The sequence below is a fragment of the Protomyctophum bolini genome (genome assembly GCF_963924005.1).
Source record: "Protomyctophum bolini genome assembly, chromosome: 11".
Lineage (NCBI taxonomy): Eukaryota > Metazoa > Chordata > Actinopteri > Myctophiformes > Myctophidae > Protomyctophum > Protomyctophum bolini.
The window spans coordinates 25447212-25469497 of record NC_137872.1 but is presented as its reverse complement, the minus strand read 5'-3'; the positions used below and the strand labels follow the sequence as shown (position 1 = coordinate 25469497).

The 22286-nt window shown below is 44.4% G+C and overlaps 1 protein-coding gene across 5 annotated transcripts in view; it reads left to right on the top strand.

The window, feature by feature from the left end:
* The window catches only part of LOC308324305 (serine/threonine-protein kinase LMTK1-like), a 47903-nt gene extending 27481 nt beyond the window's left edge, over positions 1–20422 (top strand). For 2 of the 5 annotated variants that reach the window (XM_080776316.1, XM_080776319.1), the window contains 12 exons: positions 168–247; positions 3669–3787; positions 4728–4815; positions 5391–5524; positions 6563–6647; positions 6771–6892; positions 9068–9217; positions 11445–14685; positions 15510–15707; positions 16524–16689; positions 17534–17737; positions 18271–20422. In XM_080776316.1, coding sequence (XP_080632442.1) covers positions 168–247; positions 3669–3787; positions 4728–4815; positions 5391–5524; positions 6563–6647; positions 6771–6892; positions 9068–9217; positions 11445–14685; positions 15510–15707; positions 16524–16689; positions 17534–17737; positions 18271–18299 — 4616 coding nt within the window. In that variant the 3' untranslated portion in view covers positions 18300–20422. Of the gene's footprint in view, positions 1–167; positions 248–3668; positions 3788–4727; positions 4816–5390; positions 5525–6093; positions 6170–6562; positions 6648–6770; positions 6893–9067; positions 9218–11444; positions 14686–15509; positions 15708–16523; positions 16722–17533; positions 17738–18270 lie in introns of those variants that run through there. The other 3 variants (XM_080776317.1, XM_080776318.1, XM_080776320.1) reach the window with 3 other exon arrangements.
* Positions 20423–22286: the final 1864 nt, after the last annotated feature.

Genomic DNA, 22286 nt, shown 5'->3' with positions numbered 1-22286 from the left:
CTCTCACTGTATACTCAGGAATATAGAATACAGTAATAGTTAGAAGCCCTCCTTTAGAAATTAAGCTCTGGTGACAAGACACAACTTTGAAGAACCGTGTCCTCAAGTTCAGTGGTGCTCCTGTCTCTCACTCATCTAACAGTGCCTTTTCTATCATGTCACTCTAGTCCAGCTGCTGAAATCATCAGACCTCGGTCGTCACAGTCTTCTCTATCTGAAGGAGATTGGTCATGGCTGGTTTGGCAAGGTGAGTTATCGCCCTTATTATTTTCTACACACACGTGCGCACACATACACACACACACACGTGAGAGACGGACACACAGCAGCTGGGTCTTATGACACGATACATCGTCGTCTTCCTTAATTGTTTCATTTGATAAGTTTGCACCCGGCACTTCTATAATGTGCCTCGTACCCTATGGAATGTATGGGTAATATGATGATGATCTCATGTTAGCCAGGCTAATCTTTGGCTCTAGCATCAGCATGTGGAGTCCATGGGAGAAGTGTCGAAATGCACTTTCACAGCAAATTCCTTACAATTACCATGCTGGGATAGAACTGTGTGGATCGGCTCAGCGGCTGTCCCTATTATTTATTTATTTTAAAAGATCCCCATTAGTCTTCCTTAGTTCTTACTAGGGGTCCGGAATCCATTACATCATTCAGCATGTACCAGTAGGTTCTGTACATCATCTTAGTTCTTACTAGGGGTCCAGAATCCATTACATCATTCAGCACGTACCAGTAGGTTCTGTACATCATCTTAGTTCTTACTAGGGGTCCAGAATCCATTACATCATTCAGCATGTACCAGTAGGTTCTGTACATCATCTTAGTTCTTACTAGGGGTCCAGAATCCATTACATCATTCAGCATGTACCAGTAGGTTCTGTACATCATCTTAGTTCTTACTAGGGGTCCAGAATCCATTACATCATTCAGCATGTACCAGTAGGTTCTGTACATCATCTTACTAGTTATTATTAGTCACATTTGTCCCAGGGACCATCACCAGAGAACAAGAAGAAGATGTTTCTTTTTAAATGAAATGAAAAGCAAACCCTTGTCTGTGGAGGGCAGCATTATGGTTTTCAGTGTACATGCTGCTGGAAAGAAAGAAAGGAAAGAAAATACATGACCAACACTTGACTATTGATCAGCTCTTTAATGTGTTCTTAAAGTGCAAATAACATGCATTTTAAAACGGCTTTTAATATTTAATATTATATTGTTTATGTCCTTAAAAGTTATTTCTAAAGGTTTGAGCCTCAATCACCACTCTGATATAACCAGTCCATTTCTTTCTGGACTTTGAAAGCAGTTTTAGCTGCAGTACCACAATGTCCTGAGGTGGTGGGGGAGCTGATATACAGATTATTTAATATTTGAGTTATTATAATACTGATGCTAGATAAAACCAGGCTTGTTTCCATTCCATGCCAGCTTGGAAAATCAACAATGGTGGACATTGTAAACAAAGTGGAAATGAAAATGTGGAACTGAAGACTGAAGAAGAGGAGGAATTATACAAAGTAGGGTGACATTGATGACATCACGATGAGGACAAAATCAGTTGAGCTGTTCCTGAGAGCAATTTCCATTAAAGCACCATTATGATATGAAAGCCTGATTGTTCAAAAATGGTTATTTGTGGGGATAGAAAACACATATGGGAGCCCCAAAAGCACAAAATAAATTGAAAAAGTTGAATTTTATGTTATAGGTCCTTTCAATTATATTAGATTGAGGATTTTATATTAGACTGACAAATATGAATGGTTGAATGATTTGAAATATGAATGATTGATGGGACAATACTGTACATTCGTTTTTTTAATCAATAGATTTGGGGCATTTTTGCTCTTCTAGCGAAATTACTATAATAATGTAGGCTACATACTGTATGTATTGGACATTCCATAGACAACACCATTTTTGTTGCTCATTCACTTTCGTAAAAGGATTTAGAGTTTAGTATATTATGGACGTAACAGTTTAACAGCATTTATGATTTTCTTTCCTTTGACTAGTAATCCAAAGTCGGAAGTCCTTATTAATTAAAGAGCTATGTTATGTAAGAGTTCAAGTTATTTTTATCTTGGTGTGAGGTGATGGTTTGGTGGAGTCTATGCTGAAATGTTCATTATGTAAATCTATGCAAAGACCATAATATGGAGAGATTTCAGGAGCAAATATCCACTGGCTATATTTAAGTCTTAAATTGTGTTGTGTTAAATTGTGATGTGGAATCTGTGGAGATTGTGCTTTGAGCTTTGTGCTTTATTTTTCTCCTCTTTACTAGTTTTATTTTGATCGTTCAATTTACGTGGTTGCCAGTTACTCTTACATGTAAAGACTGTAAGGTTCTCTGAAATTATATTGTTGGTAGCTCTTTTTTGTTATTTCAGAATCTACTTTTTTATTAACATTCCTTTGTGTATGGGTTAAAAATGGAAAGTAATTCTGGAGAAACTCTTCAAGGCAGAAAATGTGTTGAAAATAGCAGATCTACAGTGATCGTGTACAGTAGCAGCTACTGTCGGCGCAGGACACTATCGTACGACGAAGAATAAATCAGTCTTTTGCTTAGTTCATCTCTCCAGGTGGTACATCATAGGCCCTGGGTATAACTAGGGTTTCCAGAAGGTCAAATCAAATGTATTATTTAATACAGAAGGATGGTCTTCCTGCTTTCTTTGTCGCACCTCCAACGGTGCCATGGAGGACTATGCATGGCAGGGGCGTCCTCTTCCCTGAGCCAAGCCTAAGCCTGACCGCATACCAGCACATTTAAAAACAACTCTCTCTGATAAAACAACACATAATTATGGCAAAGTCGCGTGCACGCATCCCGGCATCCGCCTCGTTGACGGCAGACTGCTGGGTGAGCGCTGGCGCTTTGGCATGGGGGGTCAGATCAACATGCAATGAATTCTGTACTGGCCATATAAGGAGCATGTCTTGAGTGTACAGGGTTTGATGAGGTCAGATCAACATATAGAATGTCAGAACAGGTCAGCTCCATATATGGAGATCTAAGCATGGTAGCTGGGACATTCTCTTGAGTGTACAGGGTTTGATGAGGGCCAGGCCTGTTGATAACTCTAATTTTCGCCGGCTGGCGGGCGCGACTGCACTAACAACTTTGGGGCAGGCCCGTCTAGAGTTTAAATGGACAGGTATCAGTCAAAAGGGAGACATCGAAGAGGAAGGATAATAATAATAATACATTTTTATTTGCCTGACATGTAATGCAGCTCAAAGTGCTTTACAGAGCAATGGAGAAAAAGAAAAGAAAAGCAAGGCATAAAACATTAAAATAATAGCAGTAATGCAATACAGTGAGGACATGAATTACAAGGCATTGAAAAAGATCAACTAAAAGCAAGACTGTAGAAGTAGGTCTTGAGCTGTGCTTTAAAAATGTCTACAGAGGCTGTCTGTCGAAGGTATAGTGGGAGTTTGTTCCATGCCGTCGACCATACAAATTGTTGCGTGACCCATGAATGGGTCCTGACCCGGCCACTGTTTGGGAACCAGTTCACTACATCAGTGGTTCCCAAACAGCCACACGTCACACTCCCCACTTCCTCCGTCCATGCACGGTGCTTATTGGGCCCTGTGCTGACTGACTCTGTGCCATTTTCCCTCGTCTTTGCCAGGTTCTGCTGGGTGAGGTGAATGCGGGCCTCAGTACCACCCAGGTGGTGGTGAAAGAGCTCAAAGCCAGTGCCAGTGTTCAGGACCAGATGCAGTTCCTGGAGGAGGTTCAGCCATACCGGTCAGAACAACAGACTCATAGAAACTATAGTGACTGTTGCGGAGCAACTCTTACAATACTTCGTCTAGTTTTTGACAGTGGTGGAAAGTAACTAATTACATTTACTGAAGTACTGTACTTAAGTAACAGTTTGAGGTACTTTTACCTTACTGGAGTGTTTCCAATTTCCGAAACTTACTATACTCCAACTATTGTACTTTTAATCCACTACATTTATTTGAAAACATTAGTTACTAGTTACTTTGTAGATTTTGAATTCATATTACAAAACATTTCAGACCATTTGAAAATAGCAGATCTACAAGCTCAGAGCAATGCGTCACATCGTGACACAGTAGATGTACTAGGTGCGTATAGGCCAGTGGACATCAATGAAGGGAATAGAATACACCTGCAGACCTTCTTCAGGCATAACACATCATTTTGACAGAGTTACTTATATACACACATTTGAAAAGGAATCAACCAATCACAATAGACAGAGTCTGATTAGAGAAAGAGGTACAGCTCGTGATGATCATCAATTTCATCATTCAAAGGCACAAGGACCCCAAAAAACGTTTACATAATTTCAGTTACATTCTAGAAACATTATATATGAAAAAAATGTAAAGACAATTGGTTGTAAACATACATTTGGAAAATCAACAATAAGAGACAAAAGTCACTAGGTCCTGCTCTCATGACATACAGACAATGAGAGTGGAAAAATACATGAATATACACAAACCAAATTCACTCAAAATGATTCCTATACTATTGAAAACTACATTTTGATGCCAATACTTTTGTACGTATATTTTTAATTCCTGACTTTTAATTGTAACGGAGGTACATTGCAGTATTGATACTTTTACTTAAGTAAAAAATGTGAGTACTTTTTTCCACCACTGTTTTTTGCATACGTATATATCCATAGTGTGTGTTGTTCTTCCTCCAGCTCTCTCCAGCACCATGCTCTGCTGCAGTGCCTGGCCCAGTGCTCAGAGGTCACTCCCTATCTGCTGGTCATGGAGTTCTGCCCTCTGGTAAGACCCCCAATCACTTTGGCATATTGAGTCCAGGTTATAACCACAAACTTTCCTTTCTTCTTTTCCTTCATTTAAAAAAGAAACCCTTTTTCTCCCCATTTTAGTAGTTTGATTTTGAATTGATTGATTCCTCGATCCCCACATGCATTTGTGTGTCGTCGTCACTGCTGTTGTATCCGACCTGCTGACAGGTGTCGTCCCAGGCCATAGGAATACATGCAGTGATATCAGCCCTTCCCACCGGCTTCCCTCCATCCGAACACGGGCCAATTGCATGCGTCTAAGAGGTGACGTCCGACGAAGCCAGGTGCATGCACCGTGGTGGATTTGAACCCACAACCCCCGCGGTGATGGGCAGGCGCTTTTACCACTGTGCCACTCGAGTGCCTGGGGTTAACCACTTTCAATGTGGCGTCCCTAAAATGTTCACAAAACACCCCCTCAAAAAAGAAACCGCCTATCTGCAAGCTCACAATGCAGTGCATCAGCTAATTTTGCTAAAGTATGTAGAGCTTACGTTGTTATAAGTAGACAGATAAACAGTCTGAAACTGTTTGTGACCTTTTCATCAGGGCGATCTGAAGAGCTACCTTCGCAGTTGCCAGGCAACTGACTCCGAGACACCCGACCCTTTGATCCTTCAGCGACTGGCATGCGAGATCGCCTCAGGGCTGCTGCATCTCCACAAATACAACTTCATACACAGGTACAGCGGGAAAAATGGAGAATGTACAACTGAAAGTCCTGATATCATAATGTTACTTGCGTAAAAGTGTTGGCATAATATACTTGAAGTAATACAAAATTCAAGGTACTTATTATGTAGAATGTCCCATTTCGCATAGTGCCCCCCCCCCCTAAAAATAATGCATAGGTATTTTTTAATCTTTCAAACCAGATCTACTTGTAGGTTGTCTGTTTTCGAATAGACAAAGTAAGTATAAAAAGGGACTTAATTGTAAAAGTTTTTTAAGTGGAGCAGTAGTAGTAGCACAATATTTGCCTCTAAGATGTCATGGAGTAGAATAAAGTATTGGGAAAATGCACATACTCAAGTAAAGTTAAAGTACAGATTGAGTAAATGGACTTTGTTTACTTTCCGCCACTGGGGTCCAGGTCCTTTCCATCAGCAGCAAGTGTCTAACCATAATGGACTGTGCTGCCCCCTGCTGGTCTCTCCCTGCAACAACATCCTGGTGCTGCCTGAGTGATTGTCACAGACTCCAGCATCAGTGATTTTGTTGCCGGGGGTGAACCCCTCTCTCTCTCTCTTTTTCTCTGCCCTGTAGCGGCTGTCATTGCTATGGCAACCAATAAGTGGCTTCACGGCTGATGAGTTCCCTGTAGTTAGGTATTATAGATGACAATCTAACAATTACAATTAGTACAGAGTACAGACACAGTTAGTGAGGGCTTGTAATGTTTCTCTTTGTGCTGACTCCATTGCAATGAATAGAAACTACTGGAGCGCATTGCATGACAATAATTGTTCACTGACCTGTGTTTTCGATCTATGGAATAAAGTATTGTAAGTAGATCTCAGTTAGTACTATACAATGCATTTACACCACGCTATCAGTGTATATAAAAAACTGTGTTGTCCTAATGCTTTCATTATTCCAGACATACTCCCACACAGCTACTACGAGAATGATGATGAGGATACGTTGCAATATCATGGCATTTTAGAGGGGAAGCTGATTACATACCAGGGTTTGTGAGACTGTGTGTCTTGTTCCGACAGTGACCTGGCCTTGCGGAACTGCCTGCTCACTTCAGAAATGACCGTTAGGATCGGAGACTACGGCCTCTCCCACAGCCGCTATAAGGTACTATACCCCACCAAGTTCACTCCGGTGATTTCTGTGTTTTAGAAAGTCATAATTAGTATGTAACTGGTCACTGTATTATGAAACTTGTCACGCTAAACGTGCTCATCTTTTGTCACGTAGGAAGACTACTTTGTGACACCGGACCAGATTTGGGTGCCCCTGCGCTGGATTGCCCCAGAACTGGTCGATGATGTCCATGGGAACCTCCTGATAGTTGACCAAACCAAGACCAGCAATGTATGGTGAGCGTTCTCATGACATCATCACTACTATAAACTGATCCAGGATCACAGTACTAGAAACTGACCCTGATGCACAGTACGGAAATTGGTCAGGACCTAACAGTGTTGGGCATCGTTACTTTCTAAAGTAACTTCGTTAGGTTACTGGATTACTGCCCATGAAAAGAATCCCTTACCGTTACAGATTACCTTCTGAGAAAAGTAACAAGTTAGATTATTTTCCGTTACCCGACAATTAAAACCCATTTTGAATGCTTGCGCAAGTTGTTTACATTGTAGGCTATTAGGATACTGCCTACCGTCATTGTGCCGCATTATTAATTATTATTACGGATCTAATTAACTCTATGGTTAAAAACGAGAATGATACACACAATGAACTGACCATAGACAATATCCCCTTTACAGCTCTCTTTATTAACGAATATAATTCGCCACAATCGCCAGCCTATACACGTAGGACTGGACAGAAAGGCTGTTGCGCTGCGCTCCAACCAGCCAACAGCGCGCATGATGCCCTCTCCACAGCGCGCACCGTGGCGCATGAACAACAACAACACCACCACCACCGTGGACCCACGACCCACCTATGAACTAGATAGTTTATAAGAAATGGCACGGCGGCCATCCTCGCAGGTAGTGACAGTAACAGAATGAGAATCCTGTAACCTGTTATTTGGGGTGGGCATCAACAACAGCCTGTTGATGATGAATGTTACTATGAAACTTAAACAATTCATTAAACTAGTACTCACCTAATGACGCAGCCACGGAGGATCTACCATGTTTAACGTAATTCCAAAGTGTTTAGCCTACATTGTTTAAGTCAAAGACGCATGCGGTTTTTACTTTGGCTTAAAGCATGTTGTTATTATTATTCTGCTTAGAGTATATTCCACCACCACCACCGGCACTGTCATAGCAGCTGGCTACAACCGAAACAACTTCCTCTTCCTCTTCAAAATAAAATCTACTTGTAACTAAATACTTTTATTTCTTAAGTGAACTTACAGGATGTAGTAGACGCAGGATGTATAGTAGGCTATACTATGCACTGCACATTGGGGCTTGGGAAGATAAATCACATAGAAGGCAGTCGGGGCTTTATTATTTTTAAATCTTGCACACAAAATGAACAGGGAAACATTATAGTAACGGGATTACTGTTTTGGAAAAGTAACTAAGTAACTAACTACTAAATTGCAAAACTAACTAGTTAGTTTATTCTGTTACCAATAAAAGTAGTCCCTTACATAACGCCGTTATTAATAGCGCCGTTACACCCAACACTGGGACTCAATGATGCAACTCTTTTGTGGAATATTATGCACTCTACTGCAAAGAAGAACTAACATTTGCATAAATGTTTACGCCTGTATGACAAATGGCACAAATGGCAGATCTACCATCTACACGTCATATTGTGACATGGTGTGAGCTTGTAGAAACCTCGTATCACCATATTTTATGTTTTTCTGTAAATGAATGCCCTACTTCATACACGTTCACACAACATGTCGTGACTCGTGAGCTTGTAGATTTATGTTTTACCCCCGACAGCAACGATGTGCTATTATTTGAGAAAATAAAGACGTTTTATTGTATTTATTAGAAAGAAAATGCTGTCAATTAGACTAGTGGATTAACGGTTTGAAGGTGAAATTAATTTCTTTATTCATTCAGCTGCCAGCATGCCAGGATTAGCACACATAGTGCCGCAATACAAGCTTGTATTTTATAGAAACCTTTTGAGATTGGGGTCGGCGGCCAAATACATTTTTTGGTATTGACATGAAGAAGTTTGAGCACCACTCACAACATGTATCTGGTCTCTCTCAGGTCCCAATGAGGTTAACCCATTTTGGGCGGGAACCCCTTTTGGTGTTAGCATTGCCATTATGTTATGCTTTAGCTATTGAAAAATAGCAGATCTACAAGCTCATAGCGCGCCACCGAGTGGCGCGTTACGAGCTTGTAGGTCTGCTATTTTTGAAAAATCAAAGAACGACATAGAAACATAGCATGTGTGGTGAAACATGTGGTGTTTTCCAGGTCTTTGGGAGTGACCATGTGGTTAATGTGGTGTTTTCCAGGTCTTTGGGAGTGACCATGTGGTTAATGTGGTGTTTTCCAGGTCTTTGGGAGTGACCATGTGGTTAATGTGGTGTTTTCCAGGTCTTTGGGAGTGACCATGTGGGAGCTGTTTGAGCTGGGGGGCCAGCCCTACAGACACTACTCTGACAGACAGGTGCTCACGTACGCTGTGAAAGAACAGCAGCTCAAACTACCCAAACCGCAGCTTAAAATCCCCCTGAGTGAACGCTGGTAAGACACGCACACATGCACACATGCACACATGCACGCACGCACGCACGCACGCACGCACGCACATTTTAATCATTTTATTTATGTCCACCTAAGAGATACAATACAAGAACACAAATATTTACAATGTGCTGTACAGAATGCAGTCAGAAAGTCCCGGACAAATACCCACACATCCTTCAGGGGTACAAGTAACACACACACACACACACACACACACACACACACACACACACACACACACACACACACACACACACACACACACACACACACACACACACACACACACACACACACACACACACAGAGACTTGGCGGCTACCGTTTAGCTGCTTTTTTGGCATCCCAAGTTGTTGGAAGCCTCTTACATGACCTAGGCTGCCACACACACACACACACACACACACACACACACTGTTATTCTCATGCTTCATTATAAACAGTATGCCGATGATTAATAGACATAATCCTCTCAAAATCAATGCCTTTTATGCCAGCACATTAAATAGCCAGCCTGTCCTGCTTTCAAAATCAATATCGTTTTATGCCTGTGCATCAAACCACCGTAGTAATATTTCCTCTTCACTAGAGATAAAACATATGATCGATAATCCTAATGTTCTTTATGTTCACTTTGACATCATCCATATTTGACACTTAATCCAGAGCGATTTGTAAGAACAACACAAGATAATACATCAAATGCCATAGGCGACTTGGATGACCTGGAGGTGGCAGGGGCTTTAACCCTGGTGCAATCAGTTTGTGTCTTCATGATCTTGTCGTTTGCTAAATGTGTACTGAGAGCGCAACTTCTTCAGACACCCTTTTCTATTCAGGGGAGGTCCCTTAGCCTTTGACCTTGGAGGGCCTCTACTACAAGGCAGTAGTCTCGTGACCCTGATGGGGGAGGCATACGGGTGCCACACCTTGCCCAAGGGTGACCCGGAACTATGTAAGGCAGGGGCGTTCAGCTCCCTGAGGCTTTGTACGAGCCCACATACCATTAAACCACTAAAGCTCATATTTATGGAGGCACCCACCCCATCTCAGTTGTTGTGGCAGAAAAAAAGACTCCGCTTTGCTGGACACTGCCACAGAGCAAAAGACCAGGTCATTTCGGATATTCTTCTGTGGAGACTACCCTGCCCATCAAGAGGAACACAACCTCTCACATTTCCAGATGTTCTGAGTAGGGACACAGGACTGACTGTGAATGAACTTGGTGTGGCAATGAGCAACAGAGACCAGTGGAAGCAGCTTGTGTCGCAGATCTCGAGGGCACTCGAAGGATGATGATGACATCAAATGCATAGAAATAGTCATCTCAGATCATTAGTAAACTAAGAACCTATCATCCGTCTAACAGTAGAATATCCGTACATTGACACTATAAACACTGTAGAATTCTATAGATCAATAATGACCTGGTATCTGTCTACAATGTAGACTCTGTTATGTGTAGATTCTACATAACATGCTATCTACATTACATGTACAGGGGGGTGATCAGGTGTGATCAATTGGCTAAGGGTGAGGTTGCGCATCATTGTGATGTCAGAACAGGCCAGCTCCATATATGGAGATCTTTGTCAGGCATGTCCAAATATGGAGTCTATGCGGATATCAGAACATATTGTGATGTCAGAACAGGTCAGCTCCATATATGGAGATCTATGGCCTCTGTCCAGAGCCTGCTTTTGTGGCGGTTCTGGACAACCGTGGGTCTGACCAACTAAAGGCCCACACACACACACACACACACACACACACACACACACACACACACACACACACACACACACACACACACACCTTTACCAATATTCTCATTTACCTGAGGAAGCCTTCTGTTTTTCCTTACACATTGCACTGTCTGCGCTTCTGGCCACAATTTCCCATAGACCAAAATACACTTTAGTCACTGATCCAATATCAAGGAAATAAGAGTGTTAATTTCACAGTACTTTATAACGCCATATAAGAAGTTTAGAATGAACAGGTTAGTGCCTGTATCACATATAAATGCAAAACAAATAATGGTTACACTCAGGGAATTACACACGTTCTACGTAAGCATAGTGTTCAAACCATGTGTATTTGTTTTCCCCGCTCAAGCTAAGTAAATTTAATTAAATTCACCTGTGATCGTCAAACTTTTAGAGTAACAATATGTACTATTGTTTCTTTTCCTTCCTCTGTGCGCTCTCACCTCTCTGCCCAGGTACGAGGTGCTGCAGTTCTGCTGGCTGCAGCCGGAGCTGAGACCCTGCAGCGAAGAGGTGCACCTGCTGGTCACCTACCTGTGTGCCAAAGGCTCCAGTGAGGCAGAGGAGGACTTTGAACAGCGCTGGAACGCCCTGAGACCCAACCTGCTCGGTAGCGCCTCTCACACAGCCGCGTCCACGGCCCCGCCCCTGACCCCCAGCCCTGGCCTCGCCCCCGCCCCCACCCCCCCAGGCACAACCCAGACACAGGCGGCGGCGGCGGAGCTGGCCTCCTCCGCCGCCTCCTCGTCCTTCCCCCTCCTGGAACACTTCTCCGACAGCTTCCAGTCCGACACCGGGGACGACATGCTGACCGTCACGGAGAGCATCCATGGCCTCAACTTTGAGTACAAGTGGGAGCAGGCCAGAGCTGAGCAGCCGTACTTCTCCTCCTCCACCAGTGGACCACTGGGCCAGGGAAACCCCCACTACCAGGACATCTACTACCCCATCAAAGGAGGCACCACGGGGGGCTGCAAGTCGGATAGCCTGGCCTCTGCCATCTCCCCTTCCTATTATGAGCCTGATCACCCAGGTGTAGTCCCAGTGCTGAGTGCCCACAGTCCCTCAGTCAGCAGTGAATACTACATTCGCATTGAGGAGCCAGTAGAGTGTAACATCAACTTAGAAGACAGTGCGATCGACTACAGCCCCGGACTGGAGGCCAGTAACAGCAGGCTGTCCTCTTCGAGTCGGACTAGTTTGTCTGCGGCCCAGTCCAATGCTTACTGGTCAGCGACCAATAATGGCAAACACACTGCCTATGACTCAGATGCAAGCCCCACTGTCTCCCTAACAATGGAGCCGTTGCTTGGACAATCCAGCATCAGCCCCGTTCAGCTACGCCATTCCCATACCGGCCTCTCTCCCAGCCACAAAGATAGCATTTACTGTGAGCAGCTGCCCGCCAACATGACGGGCAGCCAATCCTCTCTATCTAAAGAAGAAACACCAACAGAGTCCCAAAAGAGCCTTCTTTATCCACCAGGGAGATTGGAAAACCCACGGGGAGTTTCACAAGCAATAAGCAGCCCCAGCTTAGGATTCTGCGATCCCTACCTAGAATCGAACAAGGGAACCACAGCTAGGAGCACAGTTAGCGAAGCCTACTATGACATGATGGGTCCTTTCAAGAAGCCTCTACCTGTTGCTAACCATATTAGCATTGATGTAGAGATGGGGGGTGGCCTGGTGGTAGGCCGGGGGAGGGTTGGGAACTCCGAGGATGATGTGGACCTCTTCTCTGAGGGCGAAGCCACCAACTGGACATCCAACCATTCAGCTAACAACAACAGCCTGAGCCTTGATGGCAGGCAGACTGGAAGTGGGCAGGACAGCTATCTGGACCTCAACTACATTGCACCCTCCACGAATGTGATAGATTTGAGGCCTATGACCAAGGCCAACGCCAGCACCTTCAACAGCTCACAGTCTTTTGCCTACTTGGAGGCCACAGGCCATGACTCCAACTCCAGCTGCACCTCTGTCTGCACACCGAAAGAGTTAGGCACATACATCCAAGTTTGTCACCAAGAAAAAGAAGAAACTGTCTCTCAAGTGAACACGAACACGCCCATCTCAAGTATTGATTATCTTTCTGGCTCCAACTTGAAAGCAGTGGACAAACGAGAGGGAGACAGTAAAATGCCATCTATACTCACCGGAGAGCGAATGCACTCTGAGCCTCAGATGATACCGGAGGTCGGCTATATCAAATCGCCATCCTCTTACATGGAGGCTCGCACAGAGCAAATACGAATATTGTCGGATCAGCAGAGAGCAAATATTTGGGATGTTCCGTCAATCATGAAAGACGCAAAGGTCACTGTGGCGGTCCCCGGAGGCGTGGGGGGTACGTGGCAGAGCCGTCCCGAGATCTCAGAGTCAAGCAGAGGGTTGGACAGTGGTGTGGGCGTGAGACACTCCGGCGACAGCCTCGTTGACATGGGTAACTGCAGTGATGACGACGATGACATCACGGATATCACGTCGGGAATATTTGCCGACTTCAACCTGGACTATGCCGAGGTGGAGGACGAGGACCTCAGCCCGTTGAAGAATCCTGTGGGAACGCCCGACTCTGCAGACACCCTCGACCTGTCCTGCTCAGCCGCCAGCCCCTATGAGCCAGACGCCTTCAACACCCCCATCCTGCCCAAATCACTGGACAGCGGCTATGACACGGAGAACAATGAATCTCCAGAGTTCATTTTCAGGGAGCTGGGAGATGCCCATGGTGACGAGGGGAGCCCTGGGCTGGGCGGGGAACCGGAACTGGTCCTGCAGGTGGATCTGAATCAAGTGTTCTCTGTTTGCAGCAAGGAGCTCCAACTGAAAGGCCTGACTAACAAGAACCCATACAGAGACTCGGCCTACTTCTCTGACTACGATGCAGAGAATGACAGGAGCCCTCGAGATGTAGGCGGCAACTTCTTCGCTGGTCCTGGTGACGGCTTGACCATAGAAGATGATCTTATCAAACCGCAGGTTGACACCGAAAGACATTTGACCAATCTGAGGCGAAACAAAAGCTGTGTCATGGTGGACTTTGAACGGGGTGGTCCCAGCTCACCACCGGCCTCCCACATACCTGGGCTGTCCATGCTGTTGCCATTCCCACCGGAGATGGGGGGCTGCCTGACCAAGGAGGCCGCCCCTGCAGAGGAGGACCTGGGCTTGGAAACTGAGCAGTCTGTAGAAGACCCCTCGGAGTGTAGCTCCTCCTCCATCGTCTCTGAGCCCTCCTCCTTGGTCCAGGAGGGGTCGTCCAATCACAACCAACCGAACAGAGGCTCCGAGGACTATTCCCCCATTCAGTCTCTGACCTCGGAATCGACCATAACTGACTCCGGAGAGGAGGAGGGCGGCGCCAAAGACAACGAGAACGGGGAGGAGCTGACGGAGGAGGAGACGCTGCGGCTCAGTCCCACGGTGACGGAGGATGCGGCGGGCGACCAAAGCGAGGGCGTGAGAATAGATGCGGACGACTTCGAGGACATCGACGCGGAGGAGGAGGATTGCGACTCGCAGGACAGCCTTTGCGAGGAATCCAACGGTGGTCCGACCGGCGACCTCTCCTCATCCTCCTCCTTCCTGGAGCTGTGCGGCGAAGACGTGCAGCGTGCCCCGCTGGAGGAGGCCGAGGACGACTCGGACGACAGCGAGTCGGACGAGGAGCTGCGCACCTACAATGTCCAGGTACTAGCGTTGATTTCACCTACAATGTCCAGGTACTAGCGTTGATTTCACCTACAATGTCCAGGTACTAGCGTTGATTTCGTCGCCGGCTAGAAACCATGACGAAAAATGTTAGTAGACTAGCTTTTTTTCACAGAGGAAAACTAAATTAAAGCTAAATAAAAATGAAGCTATGATGACTAAAGCGAAGACTAATACAGGAGGGTACTAGTAGAGCAGGGGTTCTCAACGTTTTTGGCCCGGGGACCCCCGGAAATGCTTTGGCAATGTTTCTGGACCCCCGCCCCACTCCCTCCCGACCCCAATATAAATTTACTGCTACAATAACCTTAATAATAGAGACAATACACTATAAATAAATACTGAAACCAGATATAATCATTAGTGAAGTATGCATGTACTATGTGTACTATATGTAAAATCTTCATTTCCACTTTCCAGCCATTCAGTTGCAAAAAAAGTTGGAAAATAATTTGGCGATCCCCCGAGGGGTCACGACCCATGGGTTGAGAACCCCTGTAGTAGAGAAGAGATCCAGTAAAACTAAAAGACGAGTCATTTTATGCTTGGTTGCATGCTAAACCAGATCTATAAGATCATAATGCGTCGTGCTGCGACACGTTGTGACCTTGTACATCGGCTATTTTCAGCATGCAACCAAGTGTAAAATCAGCCATTATGACCCGCCAAAATACATTTTAGACGTTGACTAAATGAACTGTAGATTTAGTCAAACACAAAAACATTTTAGATGACTAAAATATGACTACAACTAAATAAGTTTCATTCCACTAAAACTAAAAATGTAAATGTGCTGTCAACAGGAGGAGGAGAGTGAGGACAGCGATGCGGAGTCGTCTCCCACGGTGCCGGTGGTGGTGAGCGACTGCAGCCGGGCGCGCCACCTCCGCAGCCTCCTGAAGATGCCCACGCTGCTCACGCAGTCCTTCTGCGACGAGCTGGAACGCAAGAAGAAGGCAGTGTCCTTCTTTGACGATGTCACCGTGTTCCTTTTTGACCAGGTACGGACAAATTGTACATTATGATGAACGCTTATGCGAGAACCTCACCGTTTTGCGACTCAGTGTAAATGTTAACGGTGAGGTTAAGCCCCCGCCGAGACTCTTGGTGGAGACTCTTCTCCAATTCCGTTTCTTCTTGACAGCCACGCAAATGTATAATATAATATAAATCGAAATCACCTGAGCATATATTATAGCTTGTTGCTTTGCATAAAAGGAAATAAAATAATAAAATGTAAAGATATTTTAAATAACAGGCCGTTGATGAATATTTGGGGCAGAGGTTCGTCGTTGGCATCCAGGGAGTGTGTGTGCAAAGTTTGTCATGGATTGGGCCAACGGTGCCGAAGATTAGCTGATAACGGACGTGTTTTGCCTAAATCGGCCTCATGGTGGCGCTATAACAGGCCGTTGAGGAATATTTGTGGCAGAGGTTCATCGTTGGCCTCCAGGGAGTGTGCAAAGTTTGGCATGGATCGGGCCAACGGTGCCGAAGATTAGCTGATAAGGGACGGACGGAAGGACAGACGGATACACGGACGGACACACGGACGGACGGAAGGACGGACGGAGTGCAAAACATACTCTCCCCCTAGGCCTTCGGCCTGGGGGAGACAAATATATTTTCGTGAACGGAAATGCCAGCTTCCTTACTCGCATTCAGAGATTGTGGAATAGTTGTCTGGCTACGCGAGACAACTATTCCCTTTCCTATGTATATGCACTATTTCATATTATGCAAATCAAATAAATCAAACGCAAAAAAATAAAAATGGCAATGTTATTAAGGATGTTCTATTTCACTCTGACTTTCAGGAGAGCCCCACAGGAGTGCTGTCTGACTACATCCTGTCTGGAGGAGCCGCGGAGCCTACCGAGCAGGACGCCCCGGAGGACATGCAGCCACAACCAAACCCTGACGTTGACACTCGACCCCAAGCCACGTTCTCTGATGACGTAGATGGGAACAACTCAGAAGAAGGTGCTATTATCAACGGTGTTCAAAACTCTACTGTATGAAAATAGACCATTTATAAACTTTTTTTGGTGATATTTTTGTGGTTTCCTGCCTTTCTTAATTATTAATTATATTATATATTAATTATATTATTAGTCATTCTAGAGCATTCTAGAGAGTCTTCAGCAGGTGGTCCGAGAGGCTCAGAGTTACAACAGGGGGGCCGTCAAATCTTTAGAAACCACTGCCATTAACCACTGGAACCCTATAGTGCATATACACGACGTGTTGTCAGCTTGTATATCTATTTTTGGCAAAGAGATTTGGTGTAGAGGGAGAAAAGAGCAGACCAATTACAAGTATTGAGTGTTTAATAAGAAAGCACAAATTAACATGATTTAAACGTATTTATAAAAAACCTTAATGCGTAAATAATCACACAAAAAATAACATTAATTTACAAAACACTGATGATAATAATACTCTTTATTGCCCCCGAAGGGATATTTGTCTTCACGGTCTTCGCGAGACATGGCCAAAGCATTTCTGGGGGTCCCCAGCCAAAAACGTTGAGAATCCCTGTTCTAGAGAACTGTGACAGGAAACAGGGAGAAAACAATGGGGAGTGACTGTGTGCTTCTATATCCAGGTGGAGGTTATGAGTGACTGAGTGACTGTGCTTCTGTATCCAGGTGGAGGTTATGAGTGACTGAGTGACTGTGCTTCTGTATCCAGGTGGAGGTTATGAGTGACTGAGTGACTGTGTGCTTCTGTATCCAGGTGGAGGTTATGAGTGACTGAGTGACTGTGCTTCTGTATCCAGGTGGAGGTTATGAGTGACTGAGTGACTGTGTGCTTCTGTATCCAGGTGGAGGTTATGAGTGGGAGGATGACGTTCCGTTGATGTCCAACCCATCCAACCCTGCTACGATCCCAGAGCCCTCACCTCCCCCCACATGTCCCTCCAGGAGTCCTGAGACTTGCAAAACGGTGGCCGTGCCATTCAGTCGCTTCAGTGTCTCTCGATTCTCCATCACACAAGTTCCCGACCCCAACATGGGCTCAGGAGCAGGTCTGTATCTTCTACAAAGACTTATCCTCCCTTTTAAAAAACAGCATTGAAGGCAGGAAAGCAGATCGTTATAGACTACTTGGAAAATCTTCAAAGCAGCAATAGGCTTCAATAAACACAGTCCAATGTACTGGACTGTGTTAAGATGAAACTCAAACAATAGAGATACAAAGACACAGATTTTTGCTTTTCTGGTTTTTAGCTCATGAATGGATCTGATTTTTTTCTGTAGCAAATGAAGGCAGACTTAGAAATGGCCCTCGAGTGGTTCCCCGTGTTAAACATCTCGATCAGTTAATCAGCTTAAATACCACATTCGTACACATGGCATTCCAAAATGACAAGTTGACATTTAGATTAGAAGCAGAGATCTCCTTGTATAACCATCTAGTCTCCACACTGTCTGACTGTCCAGCAAAAGATGATCTGCTAGGGGTTAAGAGTAGACTGGCTACTTTTGCACATAGCAATTATTCATGTCATAGAGTTATCATTGTAATAACTATCACGTTCTTTCTCCTGTTGTTCCACAGGCAACAGTGAAGATGGAGAGAGGGAGTGAGAGAGAGTGCCATTGCTCTGACTGGATGAGAATGAGCTTAGGTCCTCTCAAGCAGAACCGCAGCTCTCCACAGTCATATATCTAGATGTTTTACAGAGTTTTATTTTTATCGACCTTGGGGGTCATCCGACCCCGGTGACCCTTTATGAGACAGTGCCTCATATCATAGTGAAACACACTCGACGATTTGTGCACTTTGCTCTTATTTTAATTTCTTATATAGGGAAAGCACGATAGCTGCAGGGATGACAGAGTCGAATGAAGACGACCGCAAAGTGAAGGTGAAACGAAATCATCTTGTGATGAATTAAAAGATACCAATATATTAAAGTTCTAACATACAATACAGAACAACTGTAACTTATTTGCACAATTCAGCATTAGTGTCCATTAGCAACTTTACAGCTCATAGTTTAGTGAAACAAAACGAGAAAAAAAAGAGTCAAGTGACTGGTTTTCATTGCTGCTCTTCTCATTGGCTGCCTTGGTCCATTTGCTTTCTCATTGATCAGATCCTCTTATAAAGACTGTTACAACTGAGCCAATGAACAAAGGGTGATGATAGGTAAGCCTGATTTATACATAGTTGCGCGCTGGTGTCACATGTCGAAAATAGCCAATCTACAAGCTCACAACGTGTCGCACGTGAACTTGTGGATTTGCTATTTGCGCACGTGCCACCGGCTTGCAACGAAGTATAGCGGGGATTTTAGTACAGTACATAGGATGCTGCTGTGGATATCCAAAGACAGTACCCACACCCCATTCATAAATAGCAGTGGGTGTGTTGTGTTGGCAAGTGGGAGGGGGGGGTTAAAATGTACAGTTTCCCTCAACCTGTTTTTACACCCTGCCAAAGCCTACATGTTTAGGGGAGGCCTCACATGTAACGACACAGCAAAATCCAGCGTTCATTTAAAATAAATAAATAATTATAGATAAAACTGGCTCTCTGGATTTTGCTGCGTATATGCAGAAATTTCAGAGAGAACATTCAGGGTTCCATATGTTCTGTTATGATGATTAGACACGTGCATCCTTTAGCTACAACTCACTGTTTGGTCAGTGACGACTTATTACGTTTGTATGCGTCTCTCTACACTACAGTATAAAGCACTTTGTGTGGTCAAACCCCCAGACTATGTTATGTACAATTGATGGCTCCGTTGCTGTGCATTTTCCCATCCTGGAATGAAACGAGTGGACACTCATGACGATCCCTATTTATGTTTGCCGTGTCAAGCTACAGCACAGGTTACACTTTGTTTGGTAGCATAAAACTAGCTTTGCTCAGTCATGTTACATTTGATCTGCAAGAGGGTGACTGTAACGGGACAGAGAGATGTTGAGTATCGGTGACATCAGGAGAGAAAGCTCCTCTCCCCGCTAAGCTGTGAAATTGCCTTTGAACACGATTCAGCAGTGACATGGCAATATATATCAGCCATAAATGGTGAACGTCACGTACATATTTATGTATCCTTTAAGTCTACTTACAGTAGCTACATGGTCCAATTACATGATGTATTCTATTACACGTATGCTGAATGCCTATGTTGGAGGTGTACAAAATCAAAACGAAAAGAGGTACTGAGGACTTCTCTCTCATATACTGTATGAATGTTATCTACATGTAGTAGTTAGACTTGAATTTTACTACTGCTGTATTGACGGCTCCCTCCCCTTCTCTGTTCTTCTGTAGCTCAAAGTGCCAATTCTGTTTCTTCTTAAGGTTAACATATATACATTGTCCAAGGGCCGTGTCCTGTGAAAAAGACGACACTTTCAACAATTTTTTTTCAGTTGTAAACGCGTCACTTTTGTCACGCGATGCGGTCATTTGACGAAGTATAAAGTATCCTTTTAGCTTGCCTTTCAAGTTGTTCAAGAAGAGAACACATCACTTGTATTTTTGTATGACAATATATAGTAAAAACACAATCTACTAACAATAGAGGATGTTCCAAAGAGATAGCATAGCCTATTGCGAAGCCTCCATTGGTTAACATGGAAGACACTTGTTGAGAAGGTGAGGAGGGTTGCTCCGTGCACCAGTAGTAACATCATTGCTGTGTTTCCATTTTCCCCTCACAGTCATGGCTGTTGTAGTATCCCAAACATAAATTCAAATACATTTTTCCTTCTTGTGTCTGTTGACTTATTGTGTCTGTTTGTGAGACATTACACACATTCAAAAGCCTGGTAGGCCTACAGTACATGACAAAATAATGGTATTCAGTGCCATCTGTGCTGGATGATGTGTTCACCTGTTGATAATTAAGTGGGATTGCACGTGAATTTGAACTACAGTATCTCTGTCTTTCTCTCTAATGATTGTCAATTTTACAAACACAGGATATGATGTTTTTATACCTAAAGTGTCATGGTCTTTGCATGGCAGGGGCGTCGTCCTCCCTGAGCCAAGCTTGTGCTTGACTGCATACCTGAATGGGACTGGGTGTTACAATCCGTTTGTATGGGTGGGATCCATAGATATATGTAAAGACTCCGAGACCATGGACTATAGCCCATGGTCTTGGAGTGATTTTCGTCTTTTTTTCAAATCCTCGTTTTTCATCATTTCTGACCAAAAAAAAGCATGACGGAAAAGCGTCACACTTTTTCATAATTTTTGAGGATTTGAAAAAAGACTCAGAGACCATGGACCATGGACCCATGGTCTCGGAGTGATTTTTGTCTTTTTTTCAAATCCTCGTTTTTCATAACGTGAACGCACATGAACGCGTGCAATGATAGTCAACGAAAGCGCGTTCATGTGTTTGGGGCAAACCCATCCCAGAATGCACTCTGTTCCTACCCGGAAGGAGTGAAATCGCCTCATGCGCTTTTGAGCAACTTAATGCAAGTGGATGGGAGGAGAACTCGGGTGCCGTCTCTATTCATATACTCATATATAGGTTATAACTTGCATTTCCAGCAATACTACATTCCAACATGTGATTGGTTAAGAAGCTATTTTTTTTTCATCCATCCAACAAAGCCATATATGGGAGACATTCTGATATCACATGACATCAGAATGACATGTGTAAAATATAGGCCTCGCCTCAGTGGAGAGAGTGGGTATTTAAGAGCTCACTTCTTTGCAAATCTCACTTTGTGCAAAAACTGCTGGAGACCCAGAGTCACCTTTCTTTAACTCCCGAAAACCGTTTTGAATTGCAAGATACAATGGCTGAATTGCAAGATACAATGGCCTTCCACCAGGAAGGAGAGATACCTGCACTGTCTCCTAAAGGAACCTTCCACCAGGAAGGAGAGATACCTGCACTGTCTCCTAAAGGAACCTTCCACCAGGAAGGAGAGATACCTGCACTGTCTCCTAAAGGAACCTTCCACCAGGAAGGAGAGATACCTGCACTGTCTCCTAAAGGAACCTTCCACCAGGAAGGAGAGGAAAGCGTGGAGAGATACCTGCACTGTCTCCTAAAGGAACCTTCCACCATCCATGTCATATCTCCAGATATGACATGGATGCAGAGAAAAGAATGAAGACTGCACCGAGCAGCATGTCCTGAAACTTACTTCACTATGAAGACTGCACCGAGCAGCATGTCCTGAAACTTACTTCACTATGAAGACTGCACCGAGCAGCATGTCCTGGAACTTACTTCACTATGAAGACTGCACCGAGCAGCATGTCCTGAAACTTACTTCACTATGAAGACTGCACCGAGCAGCATGTCCTGAAACTTACTTCACTATGAAGACTGCACCGAGCAGCATGTCCTGAAACTTACTTCACTATGAAGACTGCACCGAGCAGCATGTCCTGGAACTCACTTCACTATGAAGACTGCACCGAGCAGCATGTCCTGAAACTCACTTCACTATGAAGACTGCACCGAGCAGCATGTCCTGGAACTTACTTCACTATGAAGACTGCACCGAGCAGCATGTCCTGGAACTTACTTCACTATGAAGACTGCACCGAGCAGCATGTCCTGGAACTCACTTCACTATGAA